Source organism: Condylostylus longicornis, unplaced genomic scaffold (genome assembly GCF_029603195.1).
Source record: "Condylostylus longicornis isolate FDR11 unplaced genomic scaffold, ASM2960319v2 ptg000237l, whole genome shotgun sequence".
Taxonomy (NCBI): domain Eukaryota; kingdom Metazoa; phylum Arthropoda; class Insecta; order Diptera; family Dolichopodidae; genus Condylostylus; species Condylostylus longicornis.
This window is the reverse complement of record NW_026578204.1, coordinates 46,083-58,197: the sequence shown is the minus strand read 5'-3', so window position 1 is coordinate 58,197 and position 12,115 is coordinate 46,083. Positions and strand designations below refer to the sequence as shown.

The 12,115-nt window shown below is 28.1% G+C and overlaps 1 protein-coding gene across 1 annotated transcript; it reads right to left on the bottom strand.

The window, feature by feature from the left end:
• Window positions 1–1,552: 1,552 nt before the first annotated feature.
• On the bottom strand, window positions 1,553–2,719 carry LOC129616528 (mucin-2-like). Its single transcript, XM_055532183.1, has 2 exons — window positions 2,677–2,719; window positions 1,553–2,616 (listed from the first exon to the last, which is right to left on the bottom strand). Exons 1-2 carry the CDS (start codon window positions 2,717–2,719, stop codon window positions 1,553–1,555), a joined length of 1,107 nt encoding a protein of 368 aa, XP_055388158.1.
• Window positions 2,720–12,115: the final 9,396 nt, after the last annotated feature.

The window sequence follows — 12,115 nt, the reverse complement described above, 5'->3', positions numbered from 1 at the left end:
AATAAAATCTTTATTAGGAGAGAAAAAAGCAGAACTCACTCATAACTACAACAGCAATATTTTCCTTATAACTTATACCAACAAATTATTTATTCTCTTTTTTGTTACAGGTATACAATTTGATTTCGATGTATGTATAATAATTTATAATTATGTGTACATGTACATACATGTACGATTCATACTATAATATAATTTTCTTCAAATTAAAACTGTTATTTATCAAGCAACAGTTATTTTTCCAAAAATTAATTCTAGGCATTTTTTTTATTGCGTTAAGTCCGAAACTTCACGTTTATGATGTGTTTCAAAATATAAGTTAAAACTAGAACTAAGTAGAACTAAATAAAATTTCGGACTAATAGTTTTCCAAATAAACTTTCATACTTTATGTATTCTAATTTAAATAGATTTCAATGTAAATCTTATAATAACTTTATTTGAAAGCATGACTGTAATGAAGACAATGTGCCTTAGTGTAGATAGGTAAATAATGTTGATGTTGGTGTAGATAGTTAAAAATAAAAATGGTGTTGAAATTTCACACAAACGAATATATTAGTAGGGCTAATGTATCTGGTAAAAGTCGTTGAAATTACTTGGTTCCTTCTGGTACCTGCGATACAACTTCAAAAGTTATTTGGCTATATCTCAGAAACTATAAAAGCTGTGGTATTACAATTTCACACAAACGAATATATTAGTAGGGCCAATGTGTTTCATAAAAGTCGTTGAAATTACTTGGCTCCTTCTGGTATTTGATTGTATCTCAGAAACTATAAAAGCTATGGTATTGAAATTTCACTTCTGTAGAATAAAAATAATAGAATTCACAAAGTAAAACAGCACTGATCTTATTCATTTGCCTATCATCCTACTTTATTTAGTAAACTTTTCGTACGCTTCAAATGATTTTTGACTCTTACTTGTTTAAATAAAAAATTTTCCAGCTTATCGAAATTGTTATTAGAGGATTTGATTGCTGTCGAAACAAAACTATCCAAGTTTTCAATAAAGAGGCATTCAAAAATATGCATATAAGTATATAAATTTAGATCCTGCAAATTTTGGAAAAAGAAAAATATTTTTAAACAATCTCTAATTTTTACAAACCATTAATGTTTTAGGGCTCCGACTATCAAGTAGGAGTTGTTACCCAAACTGAAAAAAACGTTATTCAAATTCATTATATTTTTTTTTATTCAGCTATGTCCTACGACCTAGGAGCTTTGTAGTTTTCTCTATATTTGTTTTCTAATTCTATCCTTTTCTACTTTCCTCACCAGCTTGACATCCGAAGTCATACCTAGATATTTCGTTGTGTTTTGGATTGATACTTTGACACCATTAAAGCTCAAAAAGAGCAGGATGAAAAAAAAAATCAGTTCTTTCGAAAATTTTCCTTCTTAATTTAACAGTTATTAAATTTCAAAAATTTATTACCATTTTCTAACTAAGGTCTTAAAATACAACGTAATTTTTTAGACACGAAAACTTTTATTTATTTATTTTTATATAAAATAAGCTTGGTAGTACTTTTCTTTTTAATTTTTTAGCCAACAGCTTTTATTATTCCAATTGGTGCCTTTATTATGTCAATAACGGGCTCTAATATTTCGGTAAGCGGACCATCATTATCAACATCAGGCACCTGAGGTGGATTGAAGGGCGGATTATTAGGTGGGAGTGTAGGTGGTAGAGTGAAAGTGCTGTACGGCGTCGAGCATACAGGATAATAAGTTGAATACGGTGTAGATGTTGGAGTATAAGGCCATCCACTGGTGTAACAACCGTAATAAGTTGAATCCGGTGTAGCTGTTGATGTACGAGGCCCTTCAGTGTAATAACTGTACGGCGTTGAGCATACAGGATAATAAGTTGAATACGGTGTAGATGTTGAAGTATAAGGCCATCCACTGGTGTAACAACCGTAATAAGTTGAATCCGGTGTAGCTGTTGATGTATGAGGCCCTTCAGTGTAATAACTGTACGGCGTTGAGCATACAGGATAATAAGTTGAATACGGTGTAGATGTTGGAGTATAAGGCCATCCAGTGTAATAACTGGACGGCGTTGAGCATACAGGATAATAAGTTGAATACGGTGTAGATGTTGAAGTAGTATAACAACTGTACGGCGTTGTATATGCAGGATAAGTTAAATGTGAATCAGGAGTGTCGTACATACTAGTTGTTGAAGTATAATAAAAAGAAGGGTACGAGTTTGAACATGCAGGAGTATAGTACGGAGTAGTATACGAAGTTACTGCTGAAGTGTAAGGATAATTAGTGTACGGTGTTGAGCATCCAGTAATATAGTACGGAGTAGTATACGTAGTAGGTATTGTAGTGTAAGGCCAATAAGGATACGGTGTTGAACATCCAATTGTATAATACGGAGTAGTATATGTAGTAGGTGTTGTAGTATAAGGCCATCCACTGGTTGAATAAGTTGGGGTTGTAGTAGTATATGAATTATATGAAGAAGGAAAGCTTGTGCAAGTAATAAATCCTCCGATCGGTGTTGTTATAGGAGTTGTATAGGTATAAAAAGAATATGTGTAAGGGGAATATTGCGGCACCGCTTTACTTAACGCGCTTCCAAATAAAACAAAAACTAAAAATTAAAATAATTTTATTTTTTCTCTTTTTATTAAAGTAAAAACTTTAAACTTACAAGCAATACAGGCAATGTACTTCATTTTAACTTCTGTTTTCATTTGTTAACAATCTTAGAAGAATAGTTACTGTGATCCTGATTAAGTATTGTGTTAAAATCGGCTTTTTATACTAAAATTTCTCAAAAAAAAATTCTAAAAATTTTGAAATAAAATAAACAAAATATGTACCTACTCTATATAATCTTGTTAAACCTCAAAACCTTTTTGTTAAAAAATAAAAATACAGGTGTTAGAAGCTAAAAATAAAAAATTAAAAAAAAAATATTTATTTTCCTTAGCCTTTTTAACTTATACTTAACTGACTTAACCAGAGTCGGTTTCAAGGGCTGTTGACAAAATTTATAAAAACTTTTTAAAGCGAAAGCTATTATCAGTTGCCGTAATTTATTTAGAACCAATTTATTTGATTTAAACTATAAGCAAGATTTTTTTGTGTTCGTTTTAAAACATTCTAATACTCTAAGCTACTTCAGAGCAATTTAAGGTAGCTAAATGCTGTTTTATTTGGGAGTTATGTTACAAATACCTTGTAACAAATATATAAGTATTGCATATTGCACGTTTAATTATCGTCTAGAGTTATGTAGAGCCAACAACTGCCATGTATTGGAAGAAGCGTTCATAACAACTCATCACAAATAATTCATTTTGTAGTTTAATGTATTTTAATACACGACCACATTTTCTAAACATTTCCTATAAATGAAATAAAACAACTATAAAAGTACGAAACGTACCGTCTTGAATTTTGAAACGAAAAACTGCAAAGTTATAAATAGTTCAGTCTAACAGGTAAGTTATGTCACGGCAACAAATTTTGCATATCGAATTTTCGGTGGGAATGCACTTCTCCATCTTAGGGAAGTGTAAATAAACTATTTTTAGCAACCTGTCGGTCTGTGTGTGCATGCACGTATTTCAAGTTCGGCTGAACCGATTTTGATGAAATTTTATATGTAAATTCAACTGATTTACTTGAAATTTCATATATGAGCTTTGCTCGACCGATCGCGAAAATTCCTAACTTTTGGAAGAAATCAGGCGTCAGCAACTGGACGTTCACTACGGGCCAAATATACATTTTTGCGTATATAAAGAGAAATAATCAACGGATTTAATTGAAATTTGATATTTAAATTCCCAGTATTAAAACAATGAGCAAATAAGTTTTTTTTGGAAAGATCAGGGTTTCAAAACTGATCTGCGAGCCGATTTTACATTTTTCACCATATCTACGGAACGAATTGATGGAATTTCTTGAAATTTGATATTTGAGTTCTGGTTGTTACTAGAACTAACTGACGAGTATTTCAATGAATTCGGGTAGCACAAAGCGAAACTCTACTAAGAGCCAAATTTACATTTTTCTAGGTCTATTTAACTATAATCTTACTAAGGTCCTTAAAATTGGAAAGCAGTATTTAACAGACATTTTTATAATATTCTGTAACACTTTCACTTAACTAGATAGTGCACACTGTGGTCGGTTATGTGCTGACCACATCAGATTTTTTTAATTATAGCGGAATTAGTAACTTTTTTTTTAAATTTGTTAACTGACAAAAATTGTTATAATATTAAAAATGCCCACCACAAAACTCAATCTTCTTCAAAAGATAAAATATAGTTGCGAGATTATACTATTCGCAATTATTTAGCTGATATTATATCTGAATAAGGACCTTAGAAATATAAAAAATTTTAATCTATGAACAACAGATATTGCATATTATTTTTAGTATTTTTGAGATATTTTTAACTATTGAAATAACAACTGACATAACATTCCCAAAACTAATTGATAAATGAACGGTTTTTTGCCACATTCCTCCCGCATTCCATGGAACAAGGAGGTTATGTGATAGCATCAAATTTTTTCATGTCGAGTTTCTGCGGAAATGTTTTTCCGGAATACGGAGGGGAAATAAACAATTTTTAGGGAGTTGTCTGTCAATATATTTGTTAAATATATTTTGGAGATTATCAGGGCTTTGAAATCGAACCAGAAACTGAATTTACATATTTTATCACATCTATGAAACTAATTGACGGAATTTCGTGAAATTTAATATTTGAGTTCTGTAGTAACTGACCAGCTTTGCAAAGAATTCGAATGACATAACAATTTCTATTAAGAACCAAATTAACATTTTTCTACGTATATTGAATGGAAGCTTACTATCGTAATCAAAATTTGTAAGAAATGCTTAAAAAGCGTTATTTAGCTAAAATAAATAATGCTTTCCGGTCGGTTATGTGTTGATCACATCAGATTTTTTTCGAAGTTCTGAAATTTAAAAAAAAACAGCCATTTGAATCTACTTTTGCAATTTACTCAAATATTATTTATTTAACTGTTTAATATTTTTATGTGCATATATGTTTTCGCCAAGTTACGTCAGCATTTACGTTAATTTATTTTAAAATATAAAAAAAAATATTGATTCCATACCTTTTTTCAATAAGTAGTTACATAATAAATTTGCGAGTAATTAACTAGATTATACCAATTTTCGGTAATCAGCCAGTCCAAAAAAAAAACTCAAGCAGCGAAACAGAAATAGTAATCGACGCATGTAAAGCGTTATAATGAGTATGTAAGTTAATTTCTCAAATTCTTGAAAATGCTTTGCAAAGTCGCAGTCTTTTTCAATCTTAGGCTGTAACTTTGGCCGACACAATAGTTTTTCAAAATTTATAGTTTTATAAGATCTCTTTAAATATAATTTTGGCAAAGAACTACGTTCGATAACTTTGTTTACCGCTCACTTAAAGTATTTTTGGTGGCCTAGACCATTTCAAAATCAATTTTTAAAAATACCTCTGAGCAAAAATTACAGAACCCTTAAATACAATTTGATTATATTTGGCTGTCTTAGAACTGAAATCTGCAGTTCGATCTAATCCGAAACTTCGAATTCTTCAAACGGTGTTAACAAAAATTAAATAGAACTTTGAAAACTACAATATTCGGTAATTTTTTTCAAACTTACTTAAGCTATGAAATGTAATTTCCGTTCACCATGAAAATCAAAATTATCTTGTTTAAAAAGAAAATAACAAAAAAGTGGGAATTGTAAAGGAAAACTTTGCAAATCCAACTCAACATAGGAATACAAATAAAGAAAATCGAAACAATTGAAAATCTTATGTGAATTAGTGTTCACACGAACCTATGGTAGACACGAGCTATAATTAACAGCATAACTGTTTTTTAACAAACAAATTGTTTCAGACTATAAGTAAGTTAAATAGAAAATTATGTAAATATTTGATTAACTTGAATGTGTTTTTTTTATATTATATTTAATATTAAACTTTTGAAAAATATTTTGAGAGAGCAAGTTTTTTGTTATGTTTCAAAATTATTGAGAGTTTGAAATTTTTTAAAATAAACTCTTTCATAAAAACAACAAATTATTCTTAATATTTTTCTTCAACACTTTTTAATTATTTTTCATTATTGAATGTGTTCTTGACTTATTTTGCCAACGAAATTCAACTGGCCGTGTTTGTCAGTACAGATTAATATACAAAATGTGGTTTCAATATTTATATTAAGTTCAGAATTCTATCAGTTTAAGTCGAACCATAATTTATTGTCTGCTTTATAATGGGCGGCTAAAACTCATAGATACTAGTTTTTCCCGAATTGTAGAATAAAGTTGTGCAGAATCTAACTGATTCATATACTGATTTTTGAAGTAAAATATATTTTAATAACTTAATTAAAAAAATTATTGTTTTGAAACTCTAAATTTAGTGAAGAAATATTTTGCTTATGACACTTAATGATTCATTAAGGATGATGGTGGAAAATTTAGTGTAATTTTCAAATTTTATAAAAAAATCAAGAGCCGCCGTGTAGAATTATCAAATACATTAAAAATTTTGCACGGAAATTTAAAACAAAAATTTTAAAGGCCAAACAACTTTATGACACGTGAACTTTGAAAAAAGAGAAATGAAAATTTTTTCTTTAAATAAATTTAACGACATCTTGCTAAAAATTTGTTTATTTCCACTTCCCTACCATATGAAAAGTTGAAATTTAGTGCGATCACATAACTTCCCTTAACTTTGCAATGCGGTCGGTAAAAACAATTCACTAATAACCAAAGTACAGTGACAATGGGCTTGACAGAAGATCCTTAAACAAAAAAAAAAAATTAAATTAACGCAAATTGAAAAATAAAGGTTTTTGAACGGAATTAAAAATTTGAAAAAAAAAAATCAAGTAAAAAAAATATCCGATTTCTATAACTTTTTCATAACATGTTTATTTTGAGGTTTTTATTTCAATTTCCATTTTTTTTTTTTGTTTTTGGAATTTATTTTCCATAGAAATCAAATTGCCACAAAATGCAATACCATGCCAAAACACAAAAATATAAAAAAAAAAAAACTTATACCACATTCATGTATAAGTTCTAAGGCATAATGAAACTAAAATCAATAATAAAACAAATTCCCCGCGTCAATTGATTTACAAAGAGCAATCCTTAGTTGTGGTTACAATTAGATATTTATATTTTGAGGTTAGATTAGATTTTAATGGTTTGGTAACACGTGCATATGTATGTACGTATATGCAAATATAAACAAAATATTATAATTTTGTTGTAAGTATAACTGCACTTTGTTAAAAATTAAATTTTTTTTAAATATTTTAAAGAAATAATAAAGCAATTTTTATAATATCTTTCTGTCCGTGCCATGGTCTCTGACGTATGCACGAAAACGTCTGTGCGTTCGACATTCTACTTCCTTTCAATCGTTTCAAATCAACTGTTGGTCTAAACAGCTTCTTTTTAAATAATAACAAATAGTTCATTATCCTAAATCTTAAATTTCTCAAATTTTTTTTATTATCATTTCTCTTCAGAGCGTTCACAATGTTTCTAACAGTTTTTCACTGAATGTAAAATGTTTAAATTTAAAAGACGTTTCCTTGATTGACTCTACTTCTGAAATCCCATTAATTAACAAGCAGGCTAGTTAATTTGTTCTGGTACAGTTTGACAATATTGTTAATAAATTTTTATTTTATTATTAATTAGATTAAAACAAAAGGAAATTTGCATTAATCAAAATTACGGCGCGATCTCCACTAAAAACTTTGAAAATATTTCATTTTCGTGCTCAATATCTCACTTATATCTGCAATGCATTAATTATTTAGTTGTGATTTTTTTTATATTAACAAACTTCATTTAAAAAATGAAGTTTGTTAATATAAATTTCATACGGATTGGAAAAAAAATAAAGAAAGGAAAAAATTTAAAAATGGACCTAACCCAACGGAAAACGAAATAAAAAGAAAAATGGTTTTCTGGTTAAAATTTTCATACAAACTCTTACGAATTCATAGGTAACAGTTGACCTTCTTAAATTTATTTATTTTTTTTTTTTTCAAATTTACTGACCTAAAATTCATGACAAAAAATAAAATTGTAAAAATATTTTCTTAGTATATTTTTCTCTATAAATTGGACAACTTGTATACGGAAAAAATATAGGTATAAAAGTTTTAACCCTTTAAGGCCCACATAGAATTTTATTGATATTCATAATTGAGCACTTACAATGTATAGTCATTAACTTATGCAAGTAAAAACAGGAATAGATTTCGGCTTTGTTTCGTTGCACCAAAATCATTAGATGCTCCGCAACAAAACTTGGAAAAATATTTTAAATTTTTTTTAATGGCTAAAAAAAAGAAAGTTTACAAAAACTAGTACAGTAAATGACGCAATAATTTTGTGTACAAACCACATAAACCACGCATATATGGACACAGTCACAAATGAGATGAATTTATTCATAATATGTCAAAAAATACCAACAATATTGTTCCGGAGTTGAATAATACCAACACTCGTTGAAATATCATGAGATTTCGCCAACTTTTTATTTTATTAATTCTCATTTAGTGTGTTTTCTACTAAACAAAAAGTTTTGATTTTCGATCCTTGTTCTGTAACATTTACCCTATTGAATTTAATGTGTGATTACTTTTATTTACTTAATGCTTAAATTTCCAATAATAAATGCAAAATTATTCATTTGTATACGGGGTTAAAATAAGAGCTTATGATTTGAAATTAAGAACAATACAACGACGAAATTTTGTATACCTTTTCATCATAACTTAGCTAAAATTGAAGTTAAATCGCTTGAATTTATTTCTATTTCTAAAAAAAAATAATATTTAATGTACGATAGCGCACTCCAAATTATGCAGATACATAAACACATATACACACAATGATGCCTATATGAAAAGAACAAAAATTAAGTGGTTTTACTTTCACAATTCACTAGAAAACTGCATTAATAAAATATAGTAGAACACAATTCTTTTTCCTTATTTCATGAAAAAAGAATTAAGGTGAAAAAAAAAGAAAAGTTCACTGAACAACCGCTATTGAAAAATGTATAACGAAAGAAAATGTAAAACTAGTTCAAACCAAAAAAGACCATGGTCCACTATATGCTAGACATACACACAAATGAACGTAAGAATAAAAAAAAATTTCCAGCATTTTCTTGTAAAAATTACCTTAGTTGTTCATGAGTTCCTAATATTTTCCAACTTTTTTTTTCATTTTATTTATTCTTTGTTTTTCCCTTAATCTTCTATTACATCAGAAATTTTATAAATAATAAAATCTTTTGAGACAATTTTCCTATTCGTTTCCAGTATTCAAATTGTTATTTAAAAATTTAAGAGTTGTTCTCTTTCACCATATTTTAAAAAATTAAAAATATTGTTTGGCTCACTTCTAAAATCTTTTGTGTTTCGCACACATATACGATCCCCTACTAATGCAAAAAAAAACTACTAGGTCCCAAAACGAAATTGAAAAAACAAACACAATGATACACGCTAGCTCACACATCATCTTAGATGATACCATATGTAAGCCCGATCGGTTGAGATGATGTTATTAACCTTTATCTGCCGTTGTCTAAATTCCTCATATTCCTGCATTTTCCTCCTTTCTGTTTTTGGTTACAGCGAATGAAATTCGCTGTATTTCGAATAATAATTGTGAATTTTTATTTGTATTTAATAGAAGATATTCATTTCTGAATAATGTGAATATGAAAATTTTGAATTTTCTATAAAAATTATCAAAGCACATTAATTTTTTTTTGTGAAACTTTTCTTGTTAGGGTTTCTACGATTGAAATAATTTTATTTATTGCAAATAAAAATTCATATTTGGTCCCTACATGTTTTGCTGAATATGTGCTTTTATTTGATAACGAACATTTATCGTTTTCGTGCCGGCGCAAAATTTTAGGAAAATGTCAATTGTCACATTGATTCAACTAGTTTCTTTTGATTAACTGCTTTGATTTGATATGAAATAGCGGTGTACAACAAATCAAAATGGAACGAATTTGAATAAATTATTATTAGCTCTTATGTTATTAATTACAAAATAAATTATAAATCAAATTCTACCAATTTTTAATACATAAATATTAGACTTATTGCAAACCACGTATACGTATACGGAGACCTTGGTAAGTCAAAAGTGCAGCGTTTTTTAAATAACTTTTTATTTTTCCTAATCGCATTTATAATACTTCTAATGGACGGCAATATTGTGACTGCGCCTTTGGAATGTCAGAGCAACTTGTCATTTATAAAAGTTTTCTTTTCTTAGTACTGATAGTAAAAAACTAAAATTAATTATTTAAACCAATTTCTGTTGATATTAGTTATGACTAATATTTATTTTTGTCTCCTTAAGTACCTTTAGTGGTATACGGCAATGAATAGTAGAGCACTTTACACTATACGTGTGACATAAAAAAATTTGTGCTACAATATTTTAAGAGACGCCCGTGTAATTTAGAAAATAGAAAGTAGCCACTTATTATTTTGTTAGAAAATTTTCCTAAAAACTAACGGACACCTCTTAATATAATGTAAAATTTTTTTTGCATTGTGAAAGGCTACCTCTACTTAATTTATCACTTGTTAATTCCTATATATTAGGAATAACATTGAATTGCAACATTGAGAAAGTTTGACATTCGAAATTTTTATTTTCTTTCACTTTCTAGCAAATACACAAACACATACAATTAAACCAATCCAAATAAAATTGAATGGAGCAAATTATTTTAAGCTAAAGCCTTCATTCAAAACTGATCTTAAATCATATTATATAATTCATTCTTTCTTTATCCCAAAAAAAATTGTAAATTACGGTAAAAATATACGGTTACAATTAAAAATATACACTCTAACAATGTTTGCTAACAATAATAACTGTACATAATATTATACATACAAATGTTCCTATAGAATAAGTGGCTATGCATGCAACCTGAAATAGACAGAGTGAAGCGAATATTAACTTCAATAACATTCCTTTTGTATATTCTAAATACTTAGTATATAGAAACAAATAACGTATGTTATGTAAGTGTGTATGTATTCGTGTTCTGTGAATGAATTTCACATAAAAATCTTTTTAAATGTTAAGTATAAGAAATATTAGAAACCGATATAATAGCAAACATTGGGTTGGTGCCCAACCTTTGTACACCTTTATAGAAAATTGCACGGAGTAGCGATTACAATATAAATTTTATCTTTATAAAGAAAATGAAAAAAAAGAAATTGTAAAATAGAAAAATAACTCGACACAATTTAAATGCATCAAATCGGTAACAAAAATTAGTTTTGAAGGTTGTTGTACAAAAATATTAAATTGAGTAAATGAGATTGTTTTGGAACCAAAAAGCTTTCCATTTTCAAATTTAAATTGAAGGGAGTAGCCGTAATTATTTCTCAAGTAATTTTAGCCTATGGACAAGAGATTCTCTAAATAATGTAAAATCAGGTGTACTGAAGATTTCCAAATTTATTTTTGAAAAATTATTTATTACTAATAGATTTTGACTATGTGATTAAAATATTAATTGACCATTAATTGCAGTGTATACCTACCTATTCTTCACGTTTCCAAAAATCAAGTGATAAATATAATTTGTTGAATTATTTTATTTGTTGTTATTGTTCGAGCAAAATCTAAGCCCCAATTCGTTCACACTCAGTATTTCATGCATTTCCGTGTCTAGACACTACAACTCAAATTATAAGTCTTGGAAAATCTTAGTATAGATTTTGCTATGTCTAAAAATCAGTGAGAATGTTTAACAAAGTCTTCGATGTACCCGAATCTAGCACATTAAATGATTAAAAAATATACAATAATTATAATTATTTAGATATGGGAGAAAGTTTAAGATTCTGTGGGAATATCTATTAAAAAATCTGTATATATATGCTCCATAGGAAATCATAAAGTAAAATTAAAAGATAAGTGATGAAAATTTCCCATTGTGTTTCCTTATTCAATTGATTATTTATTTGAAATTGGGATTTTATGTCATTCGACTAAGAATATG

Coding starts and splice junctions, on each gene's coding strand:
- LOC129616528 (XM_055532183.1), bottom strand. CDS start 2,719: ATGAAAACAGAAGTTAAAATGAAGTACATTGCCTGTATTGCTT. Junction 2,617..2,676: donor GTACATTGCCTGTATTGCTT/GTAAGTTTAAAG, acceptor TTTAATTTTTAG/TTTTTGTTTTATTTGGAAGC.